The sequence below is a fragment of the Parambassis ranga genome, chromosome 10, assembly GCF_900634625.1.
Source record: "Parambassis ranga chromosome 10, fParRan2.1, whole genome shotgun sequence".
Lineage (NCBI taxonomy): Eukaryota > Metazoa > Chordata > Actinopteri > Ambassidae > Parambassis > Parambassis ranga.
In genome coordinates, this window is record NC_041031.1 from 17,948,982 (window position 1) to 17,965,829 (window position 16,848).

Sequence of the window (16,848 nt, forward strand, 5' to 3'; positions counted from 1 at the left end):
TTTTGTCATGTTTTAGCGGGCAAACTAAGGTTTTCCAGATGGGACAGAAGAGAGGGAGAGGAGAACATCTTCACTGATATGTGTGTTTATATTTTCTGTCTGAGGATGTTAAGAGTGACATCTCCTGAGAGGGAGGAGGAAATCAAATGAAAAAAAAGTAGTTGATGTGAGGCAAAGTAAGAGAAGATGAAAAAAAAGTCAAGAAAAAAAAACACAAGGCAAGTGAGATGCAAAAAAAACAGTCCAAATGACAAGATAGATTGAGTAAAAGACATATTATAAAAAGAGCCAACGCAGTCTAAAGAAGCTGTACAAAGAAAGACACTGTCTGGCCCACCATGTGGACTTTTGGCGATTGTTTTGGCGTGACCCTGCTTTAAATATTCTTTCAAAGAAAAATGTTTAGACATGCAGCTGTACTACAACCATTAATCCAATGCCTGTCTACTGACTCATTACATAAACACACATGCATATGTGCAAGACTCACACTGAAACGTGCACTTGTGTGAGCGATAACAAGATTTATCACTCACTTTATCCTGAGCAGAAACCTATCAATCATTCCTTGTATGTATCCAGAATTTTTGAACCAGTTTGTACACACTGAAATGCAAACATATCTAACAGAAAACCACCGGGTCTCTTACCTAACAAAGGCAAACAGAGATTGACAGGTGAAAAGATGTGCACACCCAGTACTAATAAGCAATGTCAGATGTCAGTGTGTGAATATGTTTAAGCATAAATCTACTTAAGGAGGTATGTACTGGTAGCAGGATTTCCACATAAACATATACACCCTTCTGACTCTAGCATCAGTCATGAATTACAGTCCAGTCAAGAGGAATCCTGTGTGTTCATCCCCGCTGCATTTTCCCTGTTCTAATAGAAAAGCTGTAAACTCCAGGGAAAGCTAAATCAAAACATAATTTTGAAAAACGATCAAACTTTATTTGTCCAAATGAGCGATCAGCCACATGCTGATTTATTGAATGAAGTTTAGAAAGGCAGCGGATGTTAAGCCAAACACATGGTGCGGGGAGTCTATGCTGGCATATTGCTCAGATGAGGTATTGTTTTTATATTGGTCTGTATCAGGCATTAAGTCATCCACAGAGAGATGGAGAAGAAAGAGCAAACAAGTATTGAATTCATGTGTGTGGGGACTGGTGTCTAATAACCCTTTCATTCGAGCATATTAGAAAGTCTTAGCAACCACTACAAAAAAGCACAATGATGTCACGCTACCTTACAGCAAACTGCCAGAACTTGGCCTCTGAAGGAAAACACTTCGGGGGACATTAACTTCACTTCTTGTTTACACACAATGGGTGAAACCACATTCACTTTCCACAGCCAACTGTTCAATATCAAGCACAAGTTTTCACCTACATCTAAATTTGTTTGGAATTACTCGATTTCGCCACAATCTGGAAGAGATCTTGTGAAGAGGGGCTGCCAAAGATATTACACTAAGCGTTATGCAGGCAGTGTGCACACACTGCCTGCATAACGTGTGTGACTGCACAAATTGATTAAAAATTCAGACAAATGGATAGGATTACATGTTGTGGTAAAAAATAGAAAGACAGCAGAAGCAGTCTAATTTAGGTGCTTTTATGAAGTCAGTAATAAATATTTTCACTCCCTTTGATGAAGTTGATTCAGCATAAACAGCATTTAGACATATTCAGCAGAAGTTACATTACATGTAAAGTGTTTCTACAGGACAAATTATCACTTATAACTCTGTTGTGTGTTTAGAAATCTGACTTTTTCCCCACAGTTTACCCTGAGAAGAAAGTAAGAAACATATAACTACCTGCAATCTTTTCCCATTGGGAGGCATGTATGGCTAAAATGACCAGGAAATGCAGAACTAGATACTGGTGTGTGTGTGTGTGTGCATGTGTAGGTGTACTATGTGTGTGTGCAAGTGAGACAGGGGTCAGGTAGCCACAGTACCCATTTGACTAAAGATAAGGGTAAAGGTTAGCATGTATGCTGTTCTTACACAAACAGAAGGCTGGGTGAGAAGAGAGAAAGTGTGTGTGTGTGTGTGAGAGATGCTATCTCCTCCAAATTTCTTTAAGAGATTTAGAGTGGGGAAACCACATGAAATAAGCTGCTAGCCTACCACACAAACACACACAGACACACACTCTTTCTCTCTTTTTACCCTGTCACACATACAGAGTGAAAACTTTAAGCTTTCCTTTTTTTTTCTCTCCACTTTGCTGAAACACAAATATGGTCTTTACATATATGGTTATGGTTAAATAAATGCGCTTACAAATGCAAACACACACAGGCACAAATTCATTTCCACTCAGTTTGTACTGGGAGTGTATTTTTATCTAACGTCTGGTTAAAACAGAAAAAGGAGGGAAGCAGCCAACAGTGATTATAGTTATTAAAGCCCTCACACACACACACACACACACAGCATTTAAGCCACTTGAGGAAAAAGCCTTTGAATTAGGACAACTGAGAGAAGATGAGCAGTCACACTTGACAGACATTTAGATATGACAAGCCACACAAGGAATTGCAACATCAGCAATAATTTCAGCATGAATGTTTTGCCCTGTCGATAAATATTGCACACGAGGCATACAGACTCAACTGTTCGAACTGTTCTGGTATCTCTGGATGTCCCAGAACTCCTGCATTCCCTATCTTTTATTCACAGACACATGTGAGCCAGTGGTGACCTTTATATCACATTATCATTCCCTGTACAGTTTTAAATAAACAGTGACTCGGTTCCTCGCTGAGCTGTTCATAAACTCGGTTACTCTAAGGGTTATCATCAGTTCAACATCTTGTCATGTTGCTTGCTCAATAAAGAGGAGTCTTGCTGCTTGTTACTGGCACGTCAGCTTACAATTACTCTATTATTTAACCTTGTAAATATCCAGTAATTGCGAAATGCAACTCCTTGGATAGGACACTTACATTCTCCCCTGCCCTGAAAGGCTTCATTAGGATGGGAAACTTTATTTTACACAGAGTTGTTTCCCCTATAGCTATATACAGGCCCCATTAGGTAAATATAGCATTTGCTTAATTGCTCCAGCATGGCAGTTTTTTTGGTTAATGGGATTCCTTGTAAAGACACAGATATAGGTCACACAAACAGAATAAAGACAAAGGGGAATAGGCAGACCTGCTATTACTGTGCTAGCTAGATCCAGCCTCATACCAAAATCTAAGCAATTCCTTGCAGTACCTATCTTATATTTTCCAAAATCATTTTTTAAGGATCTGCCTTGTATCCTTGTGAAGTGAAGCAAGTAATTAATGCGGTTTCACTTTTTAATTCAAATATAGATGTTCTTATAATTAAAGAAGCACTGTATATCATTCCATCCACAACAGCTGCACTGACCTTCATTTTCACAAGTTTGGACCCTCCCCTTGTGCTATGTTGCCAAGATAACGACCATCAAGGTTGAGAAGTGCATTGTGTTTCACAACTTTTGTTGTTGATTGCACACTGCATGTTGCTATACTTGTCAGTGTGAGAACACTTATGCACTTAATATTTTTAGGAGTAGCATGATATCAAGGTTTAAGTGAAGAAAACCACATTAATACAACTTGACAGCACAATCTTTAGTGTAGCAACAGACACTTTACTGAAAGAAGACACAAACTTACAGAATCCTGAGGTTCTTTAAGCCAGAGAAGTCCACTTTGGTGATTCTGGTGATGTTGTTTTTGTTCAAATCCCTAAGGATAGAAACAAAGAGGTTACAAATCTGAGTTACACAGTGTGAACTTACTGAAATCTTGAAAGCATATGGTTTCTTTATTGTTTTTCTTTATTTTCTTTATTTGTTTTGTTAAAAAGGCATACAGCATTCACTCGTGTTGATGTGTTTGTCTGCATTTGTGTGTGTGTCTCTGTGTGTTCTTGCCAAATTTGTGAATGTGGCAGTAGGACAGAGCGTGAGAATGCCCCACAGCATTATGAGCCCACACACATACATACATACAAGCACACACATACAAACAAACAGCAACCAAAACACACAAACAGTCCTACTGTACAGGCACCAGGAGGAATTCTGCACACGTAGGCTTCCTGCTGCTGTGAATGATTAAGAAGCTAATTTTCCAGGAAAAAAAGGGAAAATAAAAAGTGGGATGAAATTATTTTCTCTTTCCGACATCACAGTTTAAAAGCTTATCATGTTTCCTGGCTGTCATTCAATCTGTTTTAACTATGGGTGCACAATGTATACATACTGCAATATGAACTGACCAGCTGAGCGTGTGTGTGTGTGTTCCCTTCGACGGGTATGCTGTTTATTGAAACGCTGTCGCACTGGTGGAATTAGGGCAAGGAAAAAAAACACACACACATACAGAGGGCATAGACAAACAACACACACCGTTTTTTTCTCTTATTTCACAGACAAAACTCTCCAAAAGCTTTCGCTCACTCTTATACACACATAAACAGGATCTGGTTTTGCCAAGGCAGTCAACGTGTGTGTTTTTCATAATACACCTAAACATTTATAAATCTGATTTAAGACCATATTAGGTTTCAAAAGGTTTCCCCAAGCTGCCATGGCAGGGACACTAATAAGAGCCATACCCCAGCCTGAAACAGGGAGGGCTGGCGTGGCCCAGACCAGAGCTTCCCAAAAACCCAGACTGGGGGACCAGGGTCCACTATGGCTCAGAATTATATTTTCAGTACCTCACCTGAAATGATGGCCCTAGCATCAACTCTGAGCAAAGATACAGCAGAGGAATTGAAGGAAAGCTGGCCTGAATCATAAGCAATAACGAATAAGCTCACAGACCATCATCCCAGACTGGCTTTCCCTCAAACCGTTCCTAAAAAATATACATTTTTACTGCAGGTTTTTTACGATATGTCAGGACATGCATTGGACCTAGTTGAGGTGCATGCCAACTGAAATTGCTGTTTGTCAAACTGACAAGAATAAAGACATATTTATAACATTTTATGTGGTCTAACTCATAAATAAACACTCCTAAAGTGAGCCAAGAATTTGAAAGCAACATAATGCTAAGTTCCATATCTTGCCACATAAATTTTTGACAGAAAGCTGCTTCACCATCATCGAGACTGGGTGCTGCTGTGTTCAGTTCTTTGGAAAGCCTTCTTGAATGTGGTGGAAAAACCCCATACAGAATTGATTCATGTTTTTTAACTTCTTTTTCAATGATGAAGAAAACTGTTTCCAACTATCTGCTCACTTCTGAGTGATGCTGTGGCTGCATCCAATCTGAAAACTTATGTTCCCCACTGCTTCACCTCCATCAATCCTCTCCTCCCTGTCTTACCTCCATGCTATCACTCTCCCTTTATCTCTTTACATTTGGCTACAATCTTTCAGTATTTCTTTTTATGCTTCCTCCTCATCTAGCTTAAATCTCTCCCCAGTCACTGCTCTCTAATGTCAGTCCTTCACAGCCAGCTTCACCCACCGTTCCCAGCCTTCCTTTCCTCTTTTTGTCTAATCTCCCTCCTTTTCAGAGTGTCTCCCCCTCTTTCAATCTCTTATGTCTTATCTTTCACTGTTTCACAGTTGACTAAACACTTTTTCTTCGCCTTCATCTGTTTTTCTCTCCGCCTGTAATCTCTCCTCTTTTATCTCAATCTTTCACTCTTTTACAGTTGGCTACATTTTTCCTACCCTTCTCTTTTTTCCCCCTCCTCTAATCTCTCCATCCTTATCTCCATCTCTCTTCCTCGCTTGTTCACAGTGGAAACTTCTGCTCTCACCAGGGCCATCGGTCTGCACTCAAACAAATGGTGAGGATACAGTTCAAGGTAAAGCACAAAATCATCACTCTATCTAACACTGCCACATAAAAACTAAAAAAAAAATGGAGGCTGCTGCCAGAAAAACAAGATGTGGTGTGAAAATAAATGAATTAACTTCACACCAACTGTGATACAATAAAAAAGGTAGTACTGTGCTACCTGACAGGGGGAAGAAATTCCAAAAATGTGACCAAAAAAAAGTAAACAAAGTCCCAGTAGGGGTACTTCACACCAAAGTAATTATGACAGACTTAACCCTTCTTAACCTGATTGAAAAATAAGAACCAATAAAAAAAGACAAGCTTAATTAAACCGGAAAGACTTCATAGACCAAAATTAGATCTACAGGGGATCTCCATGTCAAAAAGCTGGTGAGGCAGCAATTGTTATGCACCTGGACTGTTAAAGCTTGGGTGTCCACCCCACCCAGCAGTAAAGCTTAACTCAGCTTCAAATTTAACTGACCAGCTGGCTGTCAGACAACTAACAAGAGGCTTTAGTACCAAAGCTCAAACCACTGCTTGTTTCCATTACAGGCAGAGGTAGAGCGTGCGTGTGTGTTTGTGAAGAGGGGATAAGACAAGAATGCAAACAGCAGGTGTTCAAGGAATTGATATGCCATTCAGCAAAGACTCACACACCTCACCCTCCACCACTGAAATCAGTGAACCTTTTAGTCTGGCTGCTGTGGGCACCATGTGGGATGACGACACACACACACACATATGGTGAGTGTGTTGGGGGTGACTGTGGGAGGCAGTAAGTGCTTACAGCACAGCTTTGTTGGTCGGCCACACCAAGGAGACTAAGGAGTAACAGATAAATAACTAATAGAGGAATGTTAAACAAATGACAGATCCGATGACTCCCATGAGCTCCGTCTGCCGCTGTGGTAAACCTGTGAAATACTATCAGGGTTTAAATGTTTGACGTGTCGGGTTGCTGTCCGGTCAGTTGGATTTCCCTTCTCACCTTGTCCCAGTCTCTCTAAATCTCTATTGTTTTCTTGACCTTTGTCCTCCTTTCCCCCCTCTATCTGGGCCAACAATATGCAATAATGACAAAGCACTACAAATTTCCTCTCTGTTTTATCAGTCTCTGACAATGCAACATTTCCTCTTTCTACTTTTTCACTCCATCTGGCCTTGCATCCCTTTCTTTCTCTCCCCCTCCACTTTCTATCTTCCTTTCATCCTTTGTTGTACTTCATCCCAACGCTTCGTTTCCAAATGCTTTCACTTCCTGTGCTAATCTCATGTGATTTTCCACAAAGCTCTTGCACCGCGTCATTTTCTCAATACTCCTTTCTTGTTTCCCATCCTTCTCTCTTTTTTAGATAGGTATGCTCAATTTCGCTCTCTAAATCTCCCAGTTACGCAAGGAATCCTAATTGCCTTCTTCCTTTTCCTCAGAGCTCCACTCTCCACAGTGTGTCTGTCACCAGACGCTGGCCAGGCATCAAGCAGCTTCAAAATCTGGCTCCCGGTGTAGCTGAAATCTGTCCACTTTAAATGTTTAGATATGACATTTGCCAACACATGTTCTGACTTTTTTTTGTTCACACTAATTGTACAATCTCAGTGGACATGAAGGTTAAAAGAAGTAGGATCAGAATTACGCCGAGTCTTTTTCCCCAACAATCAGCACCAAAATGGAAGGCAGCTTAGGAGCCAAACAAGAGCAAATTAAACACAATGCTAAAGATAAACTGGCTAATGCAGCAAACTATGGACAATTATTTCAATGCCAGAGACTATAAATTTGAATAATCAATGGAAAAGTTAGCCACCAGCAACAGAATGCCACTGAAAACTCAGTGCAGAAAACAAAGAACACTCTTTTACATCTTCTCATAATTATGGAATGCATCCAAAGGAATGATTCGTGTTCCCATTACCAGATCATGTATTTGTCTACAAGACTTGAATTTTGGAAGAAAAAAAAAGTAGGTAGTTTCGTGGAACATTTAGTCTCCTGTGCAGCCATTTACTGCTGTTTTGAATCTATGTCACACTGATGCTAATAGGTACTGAACTCTCCCCCTATTACACAGCTGAGCTCAGAGGTTTTACTGGACATTAACATCATACACACACACACAGCAAAAGACAACAAGCGAGTACAAGGAAATAAAAAGATGTCAGCAACATTTTGTTTCTAAAAAAAAAAAGGGCATGATCAGGGTAAGTGAGTAACAACAGGCTTGTGATCTTATGCTGTCACCATCTCTTTTTTGACTACTCATTGCTTTTTTTATCTAGCGCTTCTCATGTCTTCTGCCTGACATTCACATGTAGCCTTTAAGCCTTGGTGAAATGAATCTGACTTAAAAGCAAACATAATATTTTACTTGACTACAAAGAGATCTTTCACACACAGTCACGAGAGAATTTACAAAAGAAAACATTTTTTTGGACATTATTAATGGGTTGTTTGGATGTTTGCCTGGTGTCATGGGTTTGCTGCAGCAGTAATGGTCAAAGACAACAAAATGCAGGACTCATGTCCAGCTGAAGCAAGATCACATAAACTCAAAGAAAACTCACAAAGCAACAAAGGGTTGCACAAGTCCAAAAAAACTCAGGACATAAAAAAACTGGAGGTTACAGTCCAAGAAGGCAGAATAAAATATCCACAGGATTCACTGCTGCTCAGGAGCTGGGACGGACTATAAACACACAGAGAACTGAGTGGTTAACAAGACGCAGGTGAGTATAAAATCAGGACAGAAAGGAAAAGAAATAAGAGTGGAAGTGTAACTACCAAAATAAAACAGGAAATAACACAAGAGAAACAATGAGATCACTAAGACTCTCATGATCCCTTAGTTTTCTCCTCTTTTTCCTTCAACTTCAATCACACCCTGGCTCCTCTTATGTCTCTTTTCAATGATTTGTTCATACATCATTCATGTTAAATATTGCAAACCAATTCAATTTTGTTAAAATTGAGGGGAGTAATGTGTCTCCTCTCTGTGTTCCATCATCTTTTGGTTTATTTTCTGTCTGTCATAATGTATTTCTCACTCCCTCATGGTCTCAACTCAATGTTAATGCTTCTTGACCTCAGGAAATTCAAAGCTTGGTGTCACTGTTAACCACGCAGGCTTGACCACATTAGTGAGACGCCTGCGAGCATCCCTTTCTTTTCAGAGTCGCAAGCCAAAAGGGCTGTAAAGCAGCACTGTATTTGGTTAGCTCTTGTCTTTGCTGTAGTTTATAAGGCGGCATTTGCTTTTGTCTAGATTTATTACTGCTGTACTGTAAGTGAATGGTGTAGGGGATGGGGGTGGCGGGTGGGGAGGTAGAGAGGTAATTTGGCTGCTGAGAGGCCACTTGACAAGAACAAGGCCCACTGCTTCCGCAACAGGGTCCAAGTCCGCAAAAAAAAAAAAAAGCACGAGAATGAGTGAACGAGAGGCTGAGACATTGAGAGAGGTTAAGATGAATGAGAGACTGAAATGTGAATGATAGAGGGGAAGCTCAGGAGGGACAGGGAGAGGGAGAAACACACACAGAGTGCAGTGACCAGCTTCTCCGTAAGCTTCCAGCCTTACATAAACAGCCTGTCACATTGGGCTACGCTGAGCAGTTAAAATTATAGTGCTAGTCACACTCACGCTGCACTCACAGCTGCATGCCCACAAATAAATGCAAATATGTGCACACGCATACACACACAGGTATACAAAAAAAAAGCACACATTGAAACCCACACTGAGAAAATCAAGTCCCTGCAGTAGGAATATAATGTGTTGCTTTGGTGACAGTGGCCTAACAAAACAGTGGCATTACTAGTTAACATCAGACATCAAGCGTACTGCACACACACACACACACACACTGAAGTCCTCCGATCTGAGGACTTCTGTTTCAGCAGAAAGTCACAGAAGGTCATTCGTGACTTGAGCTTGTTTCTATGTGACACAGACTCTCTCTCTCATTATAAGTCAAAGTTTCCATCTACAACCAATTGCATGTTAACTCCAGCAAAAACGTGCCTGTATTTGAAGATGAGTGTGCACTGTATGTGTGTGGCTGCATGCTAATGTCTTCTATATGTGCCTCATGTATAGGTCCTATATTTTTAAGGAGCATTTTTTGACTTTAACACTTACAATATTTTTCCTAGTAGCCTACCTTTTGCATCAAATGGCTTTTAGACACACATTGATACATCAAAAGAAAACCACTCATGTTGTCATCTTTTCTTTTATGTAGTGCATTGCTTGATTATTTATTTGCTGAAATAATAAAGACTCAGAAATCAGAGCAACGTAAGGGGATCTGACTTCTAACCTTGAACCTCAACTTACTACAAAAGAAAAGTAAACTGTGAAATAAACACCCAAACTGTTCATATCCATTACAACTCACTTGTTTACACACTGTCATTCTTGTGTTTCCTGGATGACAATTTCGCATCAATGTGTCTAAAAGCTACGTTAGTCCTATTATTATACTATTATAACTATTATAACACAACCAATCACTTTCTGCTGCACATCTCGTTGCCATTAGCCTACACACCAACAAAAACACACAACAAACGTTTGAAGAGGATTATGGAGGATATAGTCACACAGGCTCATGTTAGATTCCCATGAGGGACCATTAGTTTTTAGGTTTTCTGCCATGTGTTATGCCACTGTTTTCTTTCACTGTCAGTGGCTGCTTGGTTAAGGTTTGGCAACAAAACCGCTTGATTAAGTTTAGGAAAAGATTTTGGTTTTAGGTTAAAATACACCCTTCAACCACCCTTTTTTTCAGCTTGACATGGTGACAAGTCCTGCCTCTAGAAAAATGTATGCATTTCATATTATCATGTTTGGTGTTCCAAAAGTGTCCAAAATGAATCTATTAAAACGATAAAAGTAAGATTAAAGCTATGTAGGTCGTAATTTGTGTTGAGATTTAGTAGATGGTTAGGCAGATAACCTACACCAGTAAAGGTCTTAGTAGTAGTAGAACCGTACTCCAGTGTGCGCCTCTTTTGTGACTGCATGTGTGTGTTGTGATGTGAATACAGTGTATTAATGTAGCATCCAGCTTGCTCTGTTTCCCAGAAGGGCAGTGCCCACTGTCAGTGCCAGCTGGCTGCACGTCTGGCAAGCTGAAAGTCGTAATATAGAAAAGGTCATCTGCCCGCACGCTGGAGACACTCAGGGAAGAGAATATCACCCACTGACCTAGAACTGGAGCCTAAACATTGGTTACCCTCACTTGTGCCATTTGGCATACCATAACTGAATCAAACATAGTTGGAAGAGTAGAAAATGGTTTCCACAAGATGGCCACGGATGATAGGCGTGACATTAAGAGGCTGCTTGAGAACAGCAAGCTCATTGTGGTTTTAACTTCTTAGTTTAGACTTGTCTGCTATAGCAATAACACTCGGCTGCTCCTCAGATGTATTACATCACCATCATACCCACGATAACAGTAAAGAACACTCTTCATTGAATGATGGCTTTTATTCAACAGTTACCAAAGCATGCGTGCTGTCTGAACTTTTTCTCAAAACAGCACACACATGCAGAGATGCTGCACAAACAAAATAATTAGCTCCCCAGTTCCCACACAACCTGGCAAAGTACCAACAAAACATGGTTAGCAGAGATTCATGGGAATTATGAAAAAGACTGGAATACATCTTGGGCCTACAGTATCAGACTTCTTGGGTGTGGCTAGCACACAAAAACAGTGCTATTTGCAATGACATCAGGTCACAGCTGAAAGCAGAAACTGCATACACCACAGCACTTCAGTCATTACAGATTGCTCCTAAATCAGTTAAATTACACTAAAGTTAAGGAATTGGACATGTGTCAGCACAAATTAGCTTGTCTGCTAGATGCACACAGATGGTTGAACCAAATTATCACACACACACACACACACACACACACAAAATTCCAGTCCCACCATGAGATGCCATTTCATAGCCGAGGGTGTGGTGGTTGCAGCGTCCACTGACCAATCAACACCAAGCTTTGATAAGACCCAGGAGCAGTGGCTGGAAAGTGTGTCCACTCTACACACAGGCACACACACAAACAGCAGGATCCTACTGTTGTGTGCTCCATGGTAGGTTGGCACGTTGAGGGGGAATGGGGGCTGTGAAAACTCCACTGGAGAGATGCTGCTGGCAAACTGGAGGTGTGTGTGCGTTTTTGCGTGTGTGTGTGTGTGTGTGTTGAAGGGGGAGGTGAAGGTCAAAGAGAAAGTGGTTGAAGGAGGAAGCAACAGAGAAAAAGAGAAAACAAGGCAAAAGGCAACAACATAAAGTTAATAAGAGAGAAAAGAGGAAGATGTAGTTGTAGAGTTGGACTCAAGATGAAGAGCTGGGTAGGGAAATGAAAGCTGGAGAAAGCAGAGAAGGTGCTGCTTGTAAAAAACTTGCCAAAACTTCCTCAAAGTGCTGTTAGCAAAGGAAGAGAAAAAGGGCAGTTAAAATCTGAATTAGTTCATGTGAAGTTGGCTCAGGCAGCATGCAGAAGGAAACCCATTCAACACACACTTACTCACTTTGACAGAATATAGATCCAATCATAGACATGCATAATAAAAAGCATAGAATATTTTTTTTACACAAAAACTTTCCTGCTTGCAACCAATTGAAAGCTCCCTCAAGAGTTCGCAGCATTCATTCCTTCACATTTCACAGCAGTAGAAGCAACAGTTTGGAATTCGCAGCTCTAAAAATCACTCTCCAGGGTGTGTGTGCATTTGTGTGTGTTTTTTGCATGCATGTCTATGCAGTCCCCCGTAGGGCAGGTGTGAACTGAACCCAAGAGAGAAAAGCCGCCCCTGTTTTCCAATTCATTTTGCCCCTGCCTCGTTAAGCCTGTTAAGCCTCCCCCCAAAACCCTCCACTTAAATTAGATGCAAATGAGGTCTCAAGTGGCTTCCCAAGGAGGACATTACGGAATTGACTGGCCTGAGGTAATCTGCAAGGCTGCCTGTGTATGTGTTGAGTGAACAGTTGAGGCCACCACTGTTTTTCTCTCGTTAACCTTTCCAAATGCTCCCTTAATAGTAGTGAAGAAAAAATCTTGGCTTTTAGAGGGTGGATTCTGTAGTTATGACAGGTGGAGTCTGGCTCTGAATATCATACTCACCCTTTCCTTCCTCATGTAGCAGAGGGGAACTGAATGCAAACTTAAAGAGGGACTAACTGTGAAGTTTAAAACACCTTGCATGTGGTTTTCTTGCCTTATCCATATTACATACTCAGCAGCCCAGTATAAAAAAACTATTTTAAGTTTATATATGGCTTAAAAATTATTTTAAGCCATATATCAGTACATCATGAACGCATTTCATCATGAATCCAGTATTTTGGCTTCTTTGTCACACCCAATTTCCCTCAACCTATGGCACATACTTCTACCTCACTTAACAGTGATTTTCTACATTTGTTTTCAGTAACCTTCACACAGTCTGTCTGAATTAGTCTGATTCAGTACATGTGCCTTTTGAGAGTGATAAAGGGAGCAGCAACATAGTAGCTGAAAAAGATTTTCCACTCGAGATAAGCGGAGAGAGCCCTGTCCCGTATTGAGAGGCCACATGTCTTGTGGTTTTGCTGCGTATTGTACTGGTGTGGTGTGACGACTATTGGACTCGTCTCTGTGAATTTCTCTCTGTCGCTTTCGGAATGATGAGCCAAGAAACATTTGCTGTGTTAGTTTGAGTATCAATCAGCATTTCACTGAGACACGCGCAAACAACGCAGCTGGAACAGAAGTGCAAACTGCAAGCTCCCTGCAATTTTTCACAGTGATACAGCTGCTTACAGATCTTCTTTATGGCAGTGGAGTAGCATACATAGGTTTTGTGATTACTGCAAAAACCTAATGTGACTTTCAAACTTGTGACTTTTCTGAACAATCTTGGACAGTTTGGTGTGTGTTTTGTGCACTAGTTAGCTAAACAGATGCATGCCAATGTCCAGACAGTTGCATCAACACTGGAACATTGCATTACTGTCAGGAATGCCCTACGGTCAGGAAACTTCTTAAATCAAGACTTATTGCACTTAAACATATTTGTGTCTTTTCTGCAAATAAGTGTTGATTTTTACTTTAATCCAAAGGTAACAAATTTGGCGAATGTGTTATGAGTATCTGTTGTCCTCATGGACTTTATCCCAGCTGTCAAATCCAAAGCCTTGCTCAGGACAATAATGCTCATCTATCTTTCTTAAAAAGTTTCCCATCTGCCGCAACCTTTAGAACTGGAATCTCATCTATTTTAATGTTTCCCATCTCTGACTCCCTAAAATATATCTGCAGAAGGAAAGAGAGATGAAGGCAGGCGAAGAGGGAGGGAAAGAGGGAGGAAAAGAGCAACTCTTGGCCAAAGTCACATCTGAAACACTGACCTGGATAAATCAGGGAAACATAAACACATAGTTTCTGGACTGAAGGGAGAGGGAGGGGGTGCTGTTACCCCAAATATTCTACCCTGGGGACCGGGCGAGAGGCGGAGGACCCCCTTATCCCACCTCCCCATCACAAGCCGCTCTAATTATTTATTTTCCTTGGGTGTAAATGTCTTCAGGGGATTGTCGTGTAAAAGCCAACAGGTCCTTGGAGGTCACAGCAGCGCGATGGGATGTAAGAGGGAAGGGGTAGACTGTTCACATTTGCACACATGCATGCAAAAAAAAAACACAATCACACAAGTCAGCACAAACACGCAGACACAGAACTATTACATGTAAACCGCCCATAAAAGTACATACATGCTAATCATATGTTCATATTCACTAGTACCCCCCACATCCACACACTCATATCTACAAACAAGACCCCCCACTTTCTTCTGCAGCCTACTGATTGTGTTTGTTGTCTCAGGGTTAGGTCTGTTGTTGATCCCCCGCGGGGCTTTAGGCTGCTTCGTTATCATGCATAATCACTTCCATACCTTAACAGCAAAGGTGTGTGTTTGTGAGTGCATGTGTGTTCCTGCGCTGGTGTATACGTGTCAAGATTCAGTCTAGAGGTGGCAGCAGCGCCTGTCAGGGGGTCTGTCTCTGGCTCAGGAATGAATTTCATTTTAAGCTAACAAGTTTGAGGAAAAGAAACTTCTCTCTTTTTATTATTAAACGTTATTTTACACAGATCACTGAGGATCTAACCCAGTTTTAGGAACCTGTGAAAAACACTGGAAAATCTCACCCCTAAGGGATGGTGCAGGAATTTAAAGAGTTTTAAGTAGCTCTTCTCACCTTTTGTTATGGACTGTTTAAAGACCAACTCCACAAAAACCACTTCAGGACAGTTTCCTTAACTGCTTCCATTCATTGGGGTCACTGCTGATTTTTCAGGGCAACTTTGTGTACATTTTCTATTAAGTGTGTAAACAGCTGCAAATATATATATGAATATAAACTACTTTATCAGCCTTAAATGACACTATCACCCAGAATCCACCCTAAATTACTTTATCCATTTTCTATAAAGTTTTTTTATATATAATTTTGTTGAAGACCTCAAGATCTAACCAGCCAGACAAGACAAAACCCTATTGAATGAATGTTTAAAATGAATTATGATCCTGACGCTTGAGAAAACCAGTGATTTACAAAGTTAAATTGTGATGAAGACAGTGATAAGTGATAAAGTGATGAAGACAATACATGCTGCCACTATATGTTACAGAACTTTAACTAAGTTTGATTTTTTTCTTCACTTTTTCCTTTGAAAATACTGTAAATCAGGTTTATCATGCACACAAGAGTGATGCAGAGGGACAGAGCGCGCACGGAAAGGTCGTGGCGATGATGGGAGCGCAGTTTGATTCCTTTTAATTGTAATGTAATTGCACTTACAGGCGCTCGGCATTCCTCGGTATTCCTTTGGGCACAGTCTTCAAACCTAGACCCTGGCAGTCCACATGCGACCCGGAGCAGCTACACTTATGTGGACATCCATCCACCGGTGCAGCGCACACCAGCAAAGCGACAATCAGAGCCCAAACCCGGCAGAGCGCGGTGCGCTTCTCCGGCCCGGTCAGAGGCATCATCTTCATGTAAAAGAATTTCCAACCAAAGTTAACTGAAAATCCACGGGAAAGAAAAATAGATGTTGTGAAAGTGGAGGATCCTAAAAAAAAAGTTCAACAGAGGCAGCTGAAAAAAAAATGTAGCCGAAATTAAATTAAGTTCGCTCGTTCAACAAACTTTCTCCCCAGAGACTCGATCAGTCAGAGTCTCTTTAAAACCTCCTCTAGCCATTGAAGAAAAGAAAGAAAATGAGGATTCAGCTGTGACACGCGAGAAAACTTCTAAAACACCTAACCACGCGTCACACAGCTCGATGCGTAAAAGTCTCCCCAAACGCTCCCCATTCACAAACTCTTATCAGCAAAAACTTTCCAAGGTGAGAATGCTCAGATGGGGTGTAACCTCCTTCCAGGGAACATCCCTCCGCTGCCAGGGAATAAAAAGTGAGAGTTGCTGTAGAGTTGTAATCAGAAGAAGAAGAAAAAAAAGTTGAGAGCTGAGGCGCAACACAGACTGGTACGCCTGGAGGTTGTGAGAGTGAGAGAAGCAGACAGATTTGTATTTAGGTTTCCCCCAAAATCCTCTCTCCCTCTCTCTCTCTCTCTCTCTCTCTGTCTCCCTCCCTCTCTGTGTCTCTTCGTCTGTGTTGATGTCACCAGCAAAGAGAGTGAGAGAGAGCTCCAAACTTTCACTCGTCCCTTATCTTCCCCTGAAACACTCCCTGCTGAAACGAGTCTACTTTCCCACAAAGCTCTCTACACTCAGTCCACGGTAGCTGTGGACATATTTTTGCTAATTTCCCAGCCACTCTTCCTTTTGTCATGGCCCATTTATCAACTTAATGATCTACTTTGCGTTCATATGTTGGTTTTTGAGGCATGTCTTATTTAAGCCATATCTCCAATGCATCATTCCCAGGGAGTCTGTAAGTGTGTGTCAACTGATAAATGATTTAACAACAAGCAGATGACATATAAATGCTGTCTGACACACCAGTCAGAAAGTAATTAAATTGATCTTTT

General features: G+C 41.0%; 1 protein-coding gene across 1 annotated transcript in view; it reads right to left on the bottom strand.

Moving 5' to 3' along the window:
* The window catches only part of slit3 (slit homolog 3 (Drosophila)), a 197,940-nt gene extending 181,428 nt beyond the window's left edge, over positions 1–16,512 (bottom strand). The window contains exons 1-2 of the mRNA XM_028415836.1: positions 15,653–16,512; positions 3,667–3,738 (exon numbers count right to left, since the gene is read on the bottom strand). Of these exons, the coding sequence (XP_028271637.1) occupies positions 3,667–3,738; positions 15,653–15,852 (272 nt within the window). The 5' untranslated portion in view covers positions 15,853–16,512. The remainder of the gene's footprint in view (positions 1–3,666; positions 3,739–15,652) is intronic.
* Between the last annotated feature and the right edge of the window lie 336 nt (positions 16,513–16,848).